At 33.0% G+C, this 15,983-nt stretch overlaps 1 protein-coding gene across 5 annotated transcripts in view; it reads right to left on the bottom strand.

The window, feature by feature from the left end:
- Window positions 1-1,465: 1,465 nt before the first annotated feature.
- The window catches only part of LOC107454274 (uncharacterized), a 21,707-nt gene continuing 7,189 nt past the window's right edge, over window positions 1,466-15,983 (bottom strand). For 3 of the 5 annotated variants that reach the window (XM_043043775.1, XM_043043776.2, XM_016071405.3), the window contains one exon: window positions 1,466-2,139. In XM_043043775.1, coding sequence (XP_042899709.1) covers window positions 1,521-2,126 — 606 coding nt within the window. In that variant the 5' untranslated portion in view covers window positions 2,127-2,139 and the 3' untranslated portion in view covers window positions 1,466-1,520. Of the gene's footprint in view, window positions 2,140-11,050; window positions 11,245-15,983 lie in introns of those variants that run through there. The other 2 variants (XM_016071403.3, XM_016071402.3) reach the window with 2 other exon arrangements.

Raw genomic sequence — 15,983 nt, forward strand, 5'->3', positions numbered from 1 at the left:
ATTTCTTACATCGACTTTCAACTCCTCTCTGTTTCACACGGCAATAAAGTAGGTTTTTATACTTTCTATTTAATGCAAGATTATGAAACAACAAGCAGACAAGTCCAGACAAGCAGACAACACAAGTCCTTCCACTCTATACTGCTTCCCCATAGGATTGTACTGTTCCATATCTCTTTGATGGAGAAGAAAAGTGTATGTATATTCGATTTTAGAAATTGAAAATGAAATATTATCTTTCATATAACAAAATGTATTTAAGAGCATTTCAACCTCACGCTTAGTATTAATATTTTACGCATTATTGTATTCATTCTTTTTTCTTTAGTAGTTGGTATAATTTATATCCGTAGGTGGCAATGAATTTCACAAAATTTAAGTAAGAAAACCTGTCAGTTAACGAAATACTGGGTAATGGCCCTTTATATATATATTTTTTTTTTAAAAAAAGAGCGCAAGAAATACAAGGTGAGTAGACTCCTATCAAATGGCATGTTACCTTAAAAATCATCATTGTAGGGAAAACCGGTCAAGAACATACCGGGAAACTGTCCTTAAAGAACATCAGTGTCAAGAATATAGGGTAAGAACACGCATATTAGGCACTTAATTTAAAAAAAATATCAGTCGTGGGAATACGGGGGATTTCTTTTTTGTTCGATGAGTGATTTCTAGTCAATGTAAATAGGTAGAGACAGGTTTATGTAAATAGGTTTTTTTTCTTCTTTTTTTTAAAAAAAAAAACCAACCCGGGTAGGTTATATTGGACTTTTTACGATATTACCTTGTTTAACACTTTCGAGATGTAATTTTTAATTTAAAACAGGGCAATTTCAATTTTAAAAAAACTTATATAATTAGGTTATGTGTTAAAATAAAAAAAATTAATTTTAATGTAGTGCCATCTTTTCATGCTATATATAATAAAAAGACTCTTGAATTAATTCTTTCCTTGTGTAAAAATAAAATCATAACATCGGGATCAGAGAAATACGCTGTTTTCTGTTTTATTTATTTATTATTAAACATTCATAACTTCATTTTTTAGTTATAAAGTAAGGCTTTTGCAGGTCAACTAATTACAGAACTACTATTTATTTAACAATTTTCTTAGTAGTTTTAGGAATTACTCTTTCGGCTGTATATTTATAGTTAGTTTTGATTGGAAAATTCTAGAATCAATATATTGCAGATAAATATGAAATCCCTTAAATTTATTTCTCTTTTATCTAATTCTTTATTAATCTATTTTGATTAGGTTTACAAAAAAGCCCATTTGAGCCCGGGTTTTATTGGGTGGTTTTTTAAGAGAACCCACACGGGTTTCTTCGGGTTTGTGGGTGGATCAAAAACCCTGGGTAGAGATTTCCCGCACACACTAAACAATCCTAGAAGTTACGACTTCATCGAATACGCTACTAAACCACGGTTTATGCATGTCAAAAAAATCAAGAATGAAAAGAAAAACGATAGAAAGCAAATTTTTTATCTTTCAAAGCACTCATTATATTTTTTTATTACTAAATAACATCCGAATCGTCATCTTCATCCGCGTCACCCCAGTCTTCATCAGAAGAACAGTTCTCTGGACAGAATTCTTTTCGCTTCATTAATTCGTGCATATTGTCCAACAACCAGGCCTTGTAAGCGCAAACCTGGGAAATGGAACAGGGCAAATTCCTTTGATGAAATCCGCATGAATCACGAACGTGATACTTCACAAGTTCCGTGTATTTGGGACATCCGAAATCTTCGATGTTCTTGAATGGAATCTTCAGTCGTTCCAGAATGTCTCGCTTGGTCTTACCACCCCCTTTATAAGCAACGACACACTTGTCTTGACTTTTGCATTTTTCGTACACTTCCGTGACCTTTGCATCCAGAAGATCTAAACTAATTGTATTTTCTCCTCTGGCCGGACAGAAGGAAAGTCCGTGAAGTTTGTTTTCGGTGAATCGAATGGTGGAGCTCTCTTTTGGAGTCAAACCTGTTGAAAAGGGGCGCAAATTAAATCGATTCACGCCAATTTTACCAGTATCTATATTTATCCATCCGAATTCACGCACCAGGAACTTGTTGTCGAAGTTAAAGCCTTCAAAATTGACTATACAGCATATCTTGTCCATTATGTATCAATAACTGAAGGAAAAAATATAATAAATTGAATTAAATAAATTTAAGGCACTAAAATAATTACTTTACAGTTAAAAGAATCCAAATTTGTTACGCTATGAAGAAAATATATTAGGAGGACCGGAAAGTAAAGTCGTTACGGTGCATTAAACATTCGTTAGTTTCAAAAACCAATTTATTTTTTTTTTATTTAAGATCCATTTTCAATCCGGCATTGAAAGGTTGTTGCTAACGAGGGTGAATACATTGCTGATAAGAAATAAAATCTTGATAACAAATATCAAATGAACTGAAAGAAACGACATTACTTTCCGGTCCCCCTAATACAAAATTGGATTAAAATTCACGGTAATCACTCGTTTCGCTGAGTTTTAAAAACCTACTACCGCAGTCCCTACAGTAGGAACCCTTGCAACTTACCACAACACTTGCAATACCCATAACCTTTATTCGTTAAGCATTACTGGAATCAAAAATCGTTTTACAATTTTCGGTCGGCCAAGCACAAATCCCGTATATATATATTCCTATATTGGTTGGTTCTAATGCCACTTGCCACACCGGCAAACCTGCTTGGTGAAACCGAGCAACTTTAAGGCAGAGCGAGCGTTTCTTGTTTTTAAGTGGCGCCATCTATGACCAAAAATGCGACATCTGCTACACCATACGTCGCACCCGCTTATAGGGCAGACCCATCATACACCCACAGATCATAATTTTGACCTGAATCAGAGAACGATCGATCTCCAATCCAGTACCCCCAGAGGTTTTGATTTGTTATAGGAATACGGACTTTTGCGACTCGACAGATTTAACTTGCATCAGTCACTTTACTACACGGGGAGTCTTCGGCCGGTGGGGTTCGAACCCACGAACTATCGGACATGGGCACAGCGCCCTACCGACCAGGCTATCCCGGNCAATAATATCGAATAGGTCCTTGAAAATTATGATTTTAGGTCCTTGAAAGTCATTGAAAAGTCCTTGAATTTTTTTTGAAAGATTGAGTGGGAACCCTGAATGTACATTACACTTTATATTAGGTCTAAAATACTCATAATATTTTTACAATTACTGTTTTATCTTATTTAGGTTGGCCCTCTAGATAGCATTTTTTTGTTTTTGCGGCCCGTTATCAGAAAATAGTTGTATATCCCTGTTCTATTTTATGATGTTGTATAAAGATACATTATGTTGCATTTAGCAATTGAAACTAGAAATGAAAAGCAATCCTTGTACCAAAAATAGTTTAAATTTTTTTTTTTGTGTGTGTGCTGTAAAATGTCCTAAAGACCAAAATAAAGTAGACAACTTCCAAAGTGTGAAATCTTACAATAATAGTTCAGAAATTTGAGTAAAGATTGCGCTGGTTGATTATGCAATGCACGATGATCTGGAGAGCATCCTAACTGCCATCAGCAATAATGGTCTCTGCATTCTGCTCATGTCAGATAAAATAAATAATAATAACAATAAAAATAAGGAATAATTTTCTGATAAAAATAACAATAATATGAAGAGGATGGCTCGGGGAATAGAGCGTTTGCCTTCCAATGAGGTGAGCCGTATCGAAACCCAGCCATGACTGGTCGATACGAATTCCGCATCCGGCTCGCACCCACCACAGTGCTGACGTTAAATATCCTTAGTGGTAGACGAATCATGGGTTAGAGTACTCTTGCCTTCAGGTTAACAGTCGAAAGTTTTCGTGGATTTCTTCTCCATGTAACAAAAATGCTGTTAGTTCCATCAAAAAGTCCTCCACGAAGGCAAATTTCTCCCAATACTTTATCCATGAGTTCCTCAGTCTTCTGGATTAGGTACAAAATTACAAGACCGGGGAGTTTAACATTAGTAGTCGTAAACCCCCCACCCCCAAAAAAAATTGGGTCGGCTGTTCAAGGATTGTTATAAAATAAAACATATGATAGAAGTAAACCCTTATGTTCTTTCGAAGCGAACGATTCCTACTAAACTATCTTGATAAATCTCATCCATTTCACGAAATGTCAAGTCACATTCATTTCACATGGTTGATTTTCATGCAATTATAAATGAACCTTTTTTATTCATGCGGTGTAATTTTTTCATGACTGTAAAATTTCTTGCAGTACCATTCAAATCTTACTGAAAACATCTTTCTCTTCTTGTTCAACTTTGCTTATTTATCAGTTTTCTTTCTCTCATCTTCATCGGGGATGACATTTGCTAATTGCCATTTATCCGCAGGTCAGACACTATTTAGACAGCAACAGTAGTTTGACTGAACACCCTCTGGACGGGAAATCTGCTGGATTGAGGCAGATAGGAACCCATGGCTTTAGTCCAGTCAACTTCCGAATTTGTCGTTCTCGATGGTTCTCAAAAGTCGACCATCTCTTTAGATTCGGTTTAAAACAATAGTAAAATCTGACCTGAACATTTTCCTAGACTAGGCCACAGAAGTAATCCAATCTTCGTCTGGTTGCAGCTCTAACCGAGGGATAGTTACAGTTTTCACAGGCCTTACCCTTGCCAAAAGATGATCATCAGTCGTGGTTTGCACTCGAACATAAACAGCCGCAGAATAACCCTGATGAATGGCATCGTAAAACGGGTGTACACTAAATTTCCTATCCACATCTCATGAGAACCATCTTGGAATAGATATTTCTTACGGGAAACCGAGTCCAATGTACCATGGTGAAACTTCCTTATCCCAAGAAAGACTCTTTTTCCATTAATTGCAAAAGTTTGGAAAATAAAAAAAACTGAAGAAACTAACCCGAATGAATCAAAAGCCTCATGGGCGACGGAAAGAATAGTTCACCTGTAATCTTCATAAATTTTAAATTCTCCAGCCAGACAGGAAGAGGGGGATGATCTACTGACCACCGAAGAGTAACTACATAACGATCCTCTTCCTTTAAAGTGACGATACTTAAAGATTGTTCTTAAGTTAGAAATTATTTTTCTTCCATAGAATTTGATCGCAGGGTGAGAAATACCAATCACGTCAATGTCCCGCATCCCGGAAATGCTTGTTTCTTTAGAAGTAATGTCACCAGTATGAATTTTCCAGTAATATCTGCAGCAATTAATACTTTTACGGGACCTGGAGTATTTTCGATATCATAAATAGAAAATTTTAAACCTTTTAGTCTATTCATCCAATGCGCATTCCTTGTACACCTAGAACTTCAAAATTGTAAAGAAATTTAACCTTGCAAGCTTCCTAATCCTTTTTTTTATAACAGTTATGTTTTCTTCGCGAGATTTCTTGCCGCCAAATAAAAAATGAGAAACAACTTCTTCGAAATAGGACTAAATCTCATAATTAAAACCGTTGGCTTCAGAACGTGTGACTTCTGGCTTCCAGAGTCAATTAAAGCTCAAACATTAGCAACTGAATGAGGTTCTTATAATTTTACTACCAAAGTTTGAAGAAGTACTTTTGGTAAGTGGGACAAACTGGAAAAATTCACAGACGATACAGAAGAATCTCCTTCATTAACACCAGCTACATTTTTTTCCACTGCCAGACTCCTTATTTGAATATACTTGTGAGCACATAAGTGTAACGCGTCTTTTGAAGGGCAAAATACTCTGCACAAAAACCTTTCATTGTTCCCTACGGTGACCCTTGATCATCCCTTAAAATAGCAACCTTTCTCTTTGAGAATTACTCAAGTTCATTTTCGGAGGATTAAAATGGCTCACGAATTCATGCTGCTTCGGATATAAGGTTCTGGTAGTTAACATACTGGTATAGCTCGTTCACCAGGAGTAGGCACTTGGCTCCGCCTTCGTCACGTGGTATGCGACGATACTATTTCGCTATTTTTGGGAGAAGGTTGTGAGCAATCCTGATCAATCTTGCTATTTGGCGATCGTTAGGCAAAAATATTTATTTCGCAAACTTTTTAACAATAAATACTTCATAAATTTGATGATATTTTGCACCATTTTTTATGATATTTCTTTCTTTTGAGAGAATACTTTGTCCTTTATGAGTCATTTCGCTGGGAGAACAACAGTTTTTAAATTTAAACTATATTTAATTAGCTAGAGTAACAAAATGTATAATAGTCGATAATAAAGCAAAGTAAGTGACTGAAAAATAATTCACTTTTTGTGTTTGGCGCAAATTAAGGGTTGTCTCAATTTCAACAACGGAGATGTTTCTCTTCTAACTCCCGCGCTGAAATGAACTCTGCGTCCCAGGAGGTGGAGCCAAGTCTCAACTTCTGGTGAACGAACTATAGCTGTCGGCATAGAATCAGGAGCTGAACAGAATTGCTTTTTAGATATGGGTTTGAGTTCAAAACAATACATAACCAGGCTTATTCTTTCCCCAGACTCAACTTACGATTTCAAGAATGAGAAAAGACTTTCCAGACGTTTTTTGGGGTCAATTAAGGCTATAAATTGCGAAGTTTTTGAAAAGGCTACTAAGAAATCGTCTGGTCAGCAAGATTTCACCTGCTTACCCCTCATTTTTCTTTCATCACAGGAAGAATTTCTAATGTTCTAATATGCGACAATCAAATAAAATTGTCTTGAGTCTTTCAGTTAAAGCATTTTTCAAAACTAATAGCGGCAACTCTCTTAAATTTAACTGTAGATTGAATCAAATATTCGTCAGCTCAATCAATGTTTTCATCTGAATCAATCTTTTGTAGCCAATCCTTGACATTTTCATCAAATCGTCTTAACTCTAGTTTTGTAAATCTTCTTTTACTATAATTATTGACACTAAATCATCATAACAGGAATGAACCATTCTTTCACCAACAATCTCCGATATTTCTAGAAAAGTATTGAAACAGTTATCAACAGAAGTTCTAAATTTTGGCATTCAACTCGAGCAGTTTGTCATTCTTATTTAAAATAAAAACGAAATCCTCAATTTTGCTTTTTTTGATTTCATTATCCGAATTCAAAATTTCATCAACACACTTCGTAAAAGCATTTCTTGTTAACCTTCGTCGAGTTTTCGTTATGTTCCAATTCCTCTAAAATCTGGCCTTCAATCATATAGGTCACCGATTTGGAAGAGTCCTCCAGTCCTGGACGCCAAAATTTTAATTTATTATGTAGAGAACACACCGGCGCTATCCTAAATTACACACTCTTAATGCAACTGTGGGCCATTAAACAATACCAACTTGGTTATTTCAATTACATAAATTTTCAGGCGTGTGTGCTCAAAATAGGCTTATAAACCTTCGTCAAGTAGAATACCAACCTTCATCTATCAAAAGATACCTCAAGATTGAATCATGTCGTCGCTTTGAAACTAAACCGTGGTAACACAAAAAAGCAAGTCTCTCAGGAGAGCGATTTCTAACTTTTCAGGAATTTCCTCCGCAGGTTGACTCGCAGCTATGGCGACTATTGCAAAATAGTTTACATTAAAAAAAACTGCTTCTTTACATTTTTCAATGAGCCAGGCCTGATTCTTGTAGCATTTTTAATTTTGTGATAATTTCGAAATAAGTTAAGGAACTTTGAGTTGCAACCCTTTTCTTTAAAACTTTTATTAAAAGTGGAGAGTTATTTCAANTCGTCAAGTAGAATACCAACCTTCATCTATCAAAAGATACCTCAAGATTGAATCATGTCGTCGCTTTGAAACTAAACCGTGGTAACACAAAAAAGCAAGTTTCTCAGGAGAGCGATTTCTAACTTTTCAGGAACTTCCTCCGCAGGTTGACTCGAAGCTATGGCGACTATTGCAAAATAGTTTACATTTAAAAAAAAAACTGCTTCTTTACATTTTTCAATGAGTCAGGCCTGATTCTTGTAGCATTTTTAATTTTGTGATAATTTCGAAATAAGTTAAGGTACTTTGAGTTGCAACACTTTTCTCTAAAACTTTTATTAAAAGTGGAGAGTTATTTCAAAATACAACGATGTTCTTCAAAATATCCACCCGAATATTGCATATTTCATTTCAAATTTTGACATGCAACAGTGTTGGAAAAAAATCGCTCTCCTGAAAAACTTGCTTTTTTGAGTTAACACGGTTTAGTTTCAAAGCGACGATATCTCTTCCAAGGTTTTGTTGCAACTGGCACACTATTCCCTAAAACCAAGATGGCGAATCGCGCCAATGCGATAACGATTTATCTGCTTTCAAACTTAATTTTATGGAACTATGAAAATAACACGTTTGTGATTGTAAAAGGGTGATTTTTTGTACACAAAATGATCCAAATATCTCATTTTTCGATTTTTTTTTGAGTTACTAGGGTTTAGTTTCAAAGCGACGATGTCTTTATATACTAGTGAATTGATGTTTTATACGGTAGTTACGCCACATAACAGCCTTTATATATGTCAGAGGTTATTGTAATTCTAGCTGTCAATTTCACATACTACCGTTTTAGCCGATCTTTTTTAAATTTGCTTTCTAGCCATTGTGATGCTTTAGTCACTTTTACTGTGCTTTATTGTTTTAACTATTATAAATTTTGATATCTTTTAACTCTAACTATAAAGGTCCTTTGACCTATAGTTTTAAATCCGTTCAATTTTTTCATGGGTTAGTATGTGTTGTGTCAGTAATTCATTCTTATATAGTGATCCTTTGACCCTGTTGAGTAACTTTTAGATGGCAATACGCACATTTAGTGAATATGTCAAACTGTTTTATGTTTTCTTATACAATCTTACGCCTGCCATGTGCATGGGCTGTTGCCATGTATTTTATGTATTGTAATGATTTTTAGATTTTAATAAACCCGTATGCCCTAAATTAGGGCAGGTCGGTGTAAAATTTTCATGTCAGATGTAATAGACTTTCATTTTCATAAAAGTAACTTCACTGAACAAAAACACTAAGCATTCCAAATTTTTCTACATTAAAAAAAAAAAAAAAATTATGCAGTTTCAAAAGCACTAACTTTTGCACAACGTAGAATCAACACATGTTAACGGGAAAGAAATATATATACCACCCTTTTTTAAAAATACAAATTTACTTAACTGATACTTTTGGTATTAAGTTATAACCTCGCCAATTTGAGCGATTTCTCACTTGAAAGAAAAAAAGATATAAAACAGACGTTGTTCTATTAACATAAAATTTTGACGAATTGAGTTAGGGTTTCTAAATATCATTTACCAAGTAAGCTTACAAAAAAAGGGTATAAATTTGGAACAATAAAAATTTTAAATAAAAACTATAATCAAATATTCACTAACATTAATGGAAAAAAATAACTGAATCAAAACAAAAAATATTGAAATTACAAATACCTCTTTTTTTTCCAGCCAGTACTGAAATTCAAAGCATTAACTAATAAACAAAATTGACCTTTTTAATGTTCCTGCTGATGAGATCTAAAAATATCTGATATTTTTTGTTTATCTCATGATTATCTGATCCAATAATTTTGATTGGAAAAGACTCTGGGGGTTAGCCTATTAAATATGAACGTTTACCGTACAAATTGATTTACTCCGTAAAAAACGTAGAAAATGCGATGAAATAATGCTTTTTTTAAAATTCTTTTTGTAAAGTCAATTTTTATTTACAAATTGAATCGTTTAGAGGCATTAATCTTTACAATTGGAGAGATTTATTATAAATATAAAAAGCTACGAATGCATCACGTAGTTTATATATAGAAATTTAAAACAGATGTTATTAAAATATAATTTTGACAAATTCAGTTGGAATATCTAAGTATCATTTACTAAATAAGCTAATCGAAACCAGCTAATAGTTTAAAACTAATTAAATACCTAGTTACTTAAATAATTAAATTAATTTACTAATTTCAAACACTAAAATAGCAAATTAGTTTTTAAATGCATTTAACGAAAGTGTTTCTAATAGCGTTACAAATAATCATTAGCTTAGCTAATTAATCTCTACGTTTTTAAGCGTGGAGAAGCGTTTGCGTTTCTGAGATATTTAAATAAGACTTTTTTCATTAGTTGCCAAATACGATTCACTATGAAATTATGGAAAAAAAATATATTTAAAATCTTTTCTCGCGCATGCGCAGTGCAAAAGAATTACTTTAAATACTCACATCTTGCGTAGTTTTAAGCGAACTTCTTAAAATTTTAAAACAAAATTTTTGTATTTAATTTTAAATTGCTCCAAAAACTTGTTTAAATAATTTTACTGAATATTTTTAGAGTTGCAGCAAAATAAAACGAAAGACAAAAAAAAAAAATTTCTTTTTTAGAAAAAAAATATCGATATCTCTGAATATTTAAGCTAGGCTTACGAAATTTTAGCAGTAATTGCAAATAAAAACCAAATTAATTTAAACATGTTACAAGCTTATTGCTTGATTTTCTGGCATGGGGTGTTCAAAAAAGTTGTCTTCTTTCATTATTTATTGCCGGTCCCTCAAACCTCTGAAAGCTTTAAACCTTATTGCTAAGTTTGAAAAATCATATGAACTAAGCAACTCTGAAGTTACAAAATAATCCTTAGAGTATTTCTTGAAAAAAGTTTAAAAATGTGAAAAAGTGAAACTTTTATCATTGTAGGGCATTGTGTGTGTATATAGTATTATACGGATACCCAAGTTATCGCTAGAGAGGCTAAAATATTCCAAACTTATACTTATGTTGGTGTTAATGTGATTTAATGGCTGTTGGACAGATTTTGAATTACTACTTAACTTCTATACATAGAGACAATTGGACATTAATTGTTACATCAATTCTTCATTAGATGGACATTTCTTAAAAATTTCAAGCGTGCAGCAGTTTACATTAAAACTAAAGCGATGGAGACTATTCTAAACTGATGTTTGAGATATTCTAAGCAATAGTTTTCCAGTAATGTCAGAAATAAATAGTTTAACAAATAGTTTTCTAACCCTAAACTCATAAATAAAAGCTATTTTCGTTTTTCTTTTAAAAATAATCAATCGGGAGAAACACAGATATAATTATGAATAAATATTACCTAATGTATGCAATTATTTTTCTGTCTTGCATGAAAAACAAATAAAAACATCGATTACTCACGCATAAATTTCGACTACTGTCAGAACACTATTAGTTATTAAGAACTGATATTGAGCAAATGTTTGTACATGGTTATTTATGTAAAAAAAAATTTTAAAAAATTAACAAATAAAAAGTGAAAGGGTAGAAACTAAAATGAAACTTTTATTTCGATAAGATAGAGTTTATGTTATAAACTATGGCCAATTGGCATAAATTATTATAACAGATGAAAATGCCTTCCATTTTTCTCATTGTTCTTAATTTAGATAGCTTATCTTAAAGAACTGTTAGGAACCTAAACTGAAAAGATAAAACTAAGTTGCTTCGTTAACATTCTCAACATCGCTGAAATGAAACCTTTTTCTAAACAATAAAATAAATTAATTTTAACGTATTTGTTTTAAGGCTCCGTCCTCTCTCTTTTTTTTTAATTAATGTACGTCAATATTTTCCACAAAACATTTTGTTAATATATTAATCATAAATAAATAGACGAATACCTAGGTTTGAAAAATACTCATTTGCATTTGAAAAAAAAAATGAACCTAAGGAATACAGATTGAGATTCAATAAGAAATAATTTTATTTGTTGAAGAGACAAAACCATTCAAATAGTGGACGGTTTTTATAGTTCTCGATTAAGTTTTTTTATTTTTAAAAATTTCACAATAAATGTTAAGATTTATATCTTGTCACATGAAATCTCACACTTTTTTGCTACTTTTGATTGACAACTACTTAAGCGCGAGATTATGAAATAAAATAAAGATCTCATAAGGGAAAAATATATTTTCAACAACAATGAATAAATAGTCAATATTTAAAACAAACAACAAAAAATCACGGAAAATCACTTAAATTTGCAATAACTTTCGAACAAATTGGAATTTCGAAATAAAATTCGCGTTAAGTTCTCAAATAAAAATGGCTCTTTCAGCACACCGAATTTGCATCTGAGCAAGCTACAGATCAACTTAACATGGTATTTTTTTTTACCTACAGGTTTAGAGGTTGAATAATTCGTGAACTATTTGTCGAAACTTAATTTTTTTTTATTCTATTGAACTGCTTGTACATTATTCTACACATCTTTGTAATTTTAATTTCTAAATCGATGCAGTTTTTACACACCAAAACTAAATGTAACGTTTAAGTTAAACACCCAAAACATCGGCGGCCCTTGCAATTTTTTAATACAAATAGATTTTAGCAGAACAGCGCGGTTGACAATTTATTTATTTATTTTTGGCTATGGAACCCTGAATGATCGGCCTTCTCTGCACGAATAACCCTGAAGTTAGAAACGAAGTTAACTTTATTTAATGATATTCTTAAATGAAGACTACTCATTTTTGGAGCCGTGGTGGCTGAGGGGATAGAGCGAGCGTTCGCCTTCCAATGAGGTGAACCGAGTTCGAATCCCAGCGATGGCTGGTCGATACGAATTCCCCACCCACCCCAATGCTGACGTAAAATATCTTCAGTGGTAGATGAATCATGGGTTAGAATCCCCTTCCGTCAGACCAAATGCGGGTTAGTTCCATCAAGAAATCTTCCACGAGGGCAAATTTCTCCTAATACTTGATCCAAGAGTTCCCTTGTCTTCTGTATTAGGTTCAAAACAACAAGGATACGGAGTTAACCCTTTCAGTCCCAGTGATTCCAATTGGAATCATTACATTTAAGATTTTTTATCTGCTTACCTAAAACTCAATTTGATTTGAAATAGGCGGTATTTTAATCTACAAACATTCCTCTAGCGAAATATATTTTTATTTTTCACCTATAAATGGCGGCACTACATGTGTTTGTGATTGAAATGATACTTGTTTCGGTTTTGTTCAAATCCATAAAAGTTATTGAAATAAAATATCTTTTTGAGGCATTTTAAATTAAAGAATATTTTTAAATATTTCATTTTTATTTATTTAAATGTTCATAAATAGTATTTCAACAATTTTTAACAATTTTCATTTTGAAAATTTATTGCTTTTATTTATTGAAAAGTTATGATTCCAAATGGAATCAGTGGGAGTTGAGTACAACTCTATATCATTCTCTAATGCGTTGTTTATTTTGAATTTATATCGTTTTTCTTTGCTCTTTCTTATTACTTTTTCAAGTTTTACTAAGATTTTGGGATAAAAAAGACTTATTTCTTTTTGTCATTATTTTTCCTGATGCCAAAGCAAAAAGCAGAGGCTTTNTTTTCAACACGAACTATTGCGTTAGAGCTTGACATTTGCCAAAAAACAATAGCAAATACTCTCAAACGCATAAATCTAACAGTTAAGTTTAACCGTTGAGTGACTCGCGAATTGACTGCTGAAGACAAGAGCAAGAGAAAAGCGGCCTGTTTGGTTCTGGACAGAATTGTGACCTGTGATGAAAAATGGGTATACTACAACAATACTAGCCGTAGAGGAGGGTGGTCAGCATCCGGGGAATCCGCAAGTTCGGTTGCGAGACGAACGCTAACTAACAAGAAGGTCCTTCTCCGTATCTGGTGGGATTGTCGTGGAATTATCTACAAGGAGTACCTTAAAAGCGGATAGGCTATCAACAGTACAATATACAGCAATATGCTAATCAAAGTTAGCGATGCGATTCGCGAAAAACGAGAAAACGAGCTCAGAAGGAAGGTGATTCTCTTTCATCAAGATAACGCTTGGCCACATGTTAGTGCAATGACCGGCATGACGCTCCACACGTTAGAGTGGGATTTGATGCAACATCCACCATACAGCACAGACATGGCGCCTTCGGATTACTATCTGTTTTCAAATCTGCAGCTGCATCTTGATGGCACAATCTTCCGTTCAAATGACGAGGTCATAAATGAGGTCGATTGCTTTCTCTGCTCGCGCACCCCCCAGTTCTTCGCAGAAGGGAATGAAAAGTTGCCAAAACGTTGGCAGACTATTGTTGATTTGAATGGAGATAACTATTCTCATTAGCTTTGCTGATTTTGTGTGTGTTTGTCATTTTTCAGGATTTTTTTTTCTGGCGGAAAACTTTTTACTCAACCCGATATTAAATAATGGACTGTTGATTGAATATAAATATAGGTTTCAAAAGTATTGCTGGTTAAAAAAAAAAATGTTTAACTCTCGGAACCTTTTAAATCCTTCCACGGAACACCATTTGGGAACTGAGGAACTCCGATTCACCCCCGCCCAGCTACTAAAGCATTTTTTTTTCTTACCCTTGCAATTGAACAGAAATATTATTTAATTATTCCGAAATTTTTTATTGTATTAACACATATTTAGTTCCCGATTCGATTGAGAAAAATCTATAAACCGAATCATATTATCGGTTACCACAGCAACTTGTTGCTAAAATACTTACTTAATTCATTGTAATTATTTAAAGTTGTTAAATGTTTAGAGCCAAGGAGATTGTTTAGCAACAGGTTAATAAATCCTAGAATTTCTTTGCAATCTTAAAATTGTATGTGTGTTAAACGGGATAAAGTTTTGAATTAAATGTAAAAATAAAAAGTAGAATAATAAATTATGCTTATTTACTACTTTCAAACGGTTAACTAAATATACTTAACAAGTGTGAATGACCGAAATGAGTTCATTATTACATAGTCGCTTCGGTAAATGTCTCAAATATATAGTACTAGGTCAAGTTAAGAGCCCGGTATGCTCTATATCAGGGGTTTCCAACTTACATGAGGCCGGGGGCCACAATTAAAAACACAAATCAAATGGCGGGCCGCAACTTTATCAAAATTATTTGTAGGCATCTTTTATATTTGAAGGAACATTAAATATTACTGTCAGAGTTTTACCAAGTTGTACAAAACAAAAGTATTGAATTACAAATAAAAATAAGAAGTAGATTTTTAAAAATATTTAATTGTTAATAATAATATTTTTAAAAATATTAAATAAATAATAAAAATTCGGGCTACAATAACTTTAATGTGCACCTATGTAAATTATTTTAGATTTCTGTTAGCCATCTTTCTTCTTTTAAACATATTTCTCATAAAATACGAATTAATTACTTCCCTTTTTTTATATACTCAAACGTTTTCAGATTTTTTTCCGTTTTCCATTCACAGTATTCTTGTTTTGTTTTTAATTAATTTCTCTCACTTAATTTTTTTTTCTTCTTATTTCTGTCAGTAAAATGTACTTTATTGTATTTATTATTAGTTCAATCATATCTCATATATTCTTGTTCATTTTAGAACCAAAAGATTGAGGAAGCCTTCTAACTATCTAATTATAAATTTAGCTGTGAGTGATATTGTAATGATACACAAGATGATAATTTTCATTTATAATAGTTTTAAAGGAGGACCTGCTGCTGGATCAGCATGTAAGTATACTCAATATAAATCATTACATAGCCAAAAATATTTTTCTGTGTCTTGGCTACTTTTATTTTGATAATATTATTCATGATTTTTCTAGCCTTATTCTGAATTTTTATTGTAAAATTATTATTTTATGAACATGCTGCACATTTAGAAGAAGTGCAATTCTTTAAAATTTCAAGCTGTGGAAATCATTCATATGAGTTATTAAAAAATGCTCAATCGATCAATCAATTGCTCGAGATTGCTTTAAACAAGGATGTCCAAGTGATTGCAGTACAGGAGATGAAATAAAAGGAAGCTGAAAGTAATAGGAAGCAAGTACAGCGCTTGATCGTACGTCTAAAAGGCCTGATTTCTTAGGACAGGACGCCGTCAGCTGGAAATCAGCGCTAACCTCTGATTGGTCCATTTGTGAGTTTGATAGTATACGTCATCGAACGCTCATCTTGAACTACAATTGCCGTCCAACTCAACTGCAGTTGGATTACAACGTGACGTTAACCACAGAAGCAATGGCGGACAACATCCAACAGCACATTGAAATCAGCCA

Source organism: Parasteatoda tepidariorum, chromosome 10, assembly GCF_043381705.1.
Source record: "Parasteatoda tepidariorum isolate YZ-2023 chromosome 10, CAS_Ptep_4.0, whole genome shotgun sequence".
Taxonomy (NCBI): Eukaryota; Metazoa; Arthropoda; class Arachnida; order Araneae; family Theridiidae; genus Parasteatoda; species Parasteatoda tepidariorum.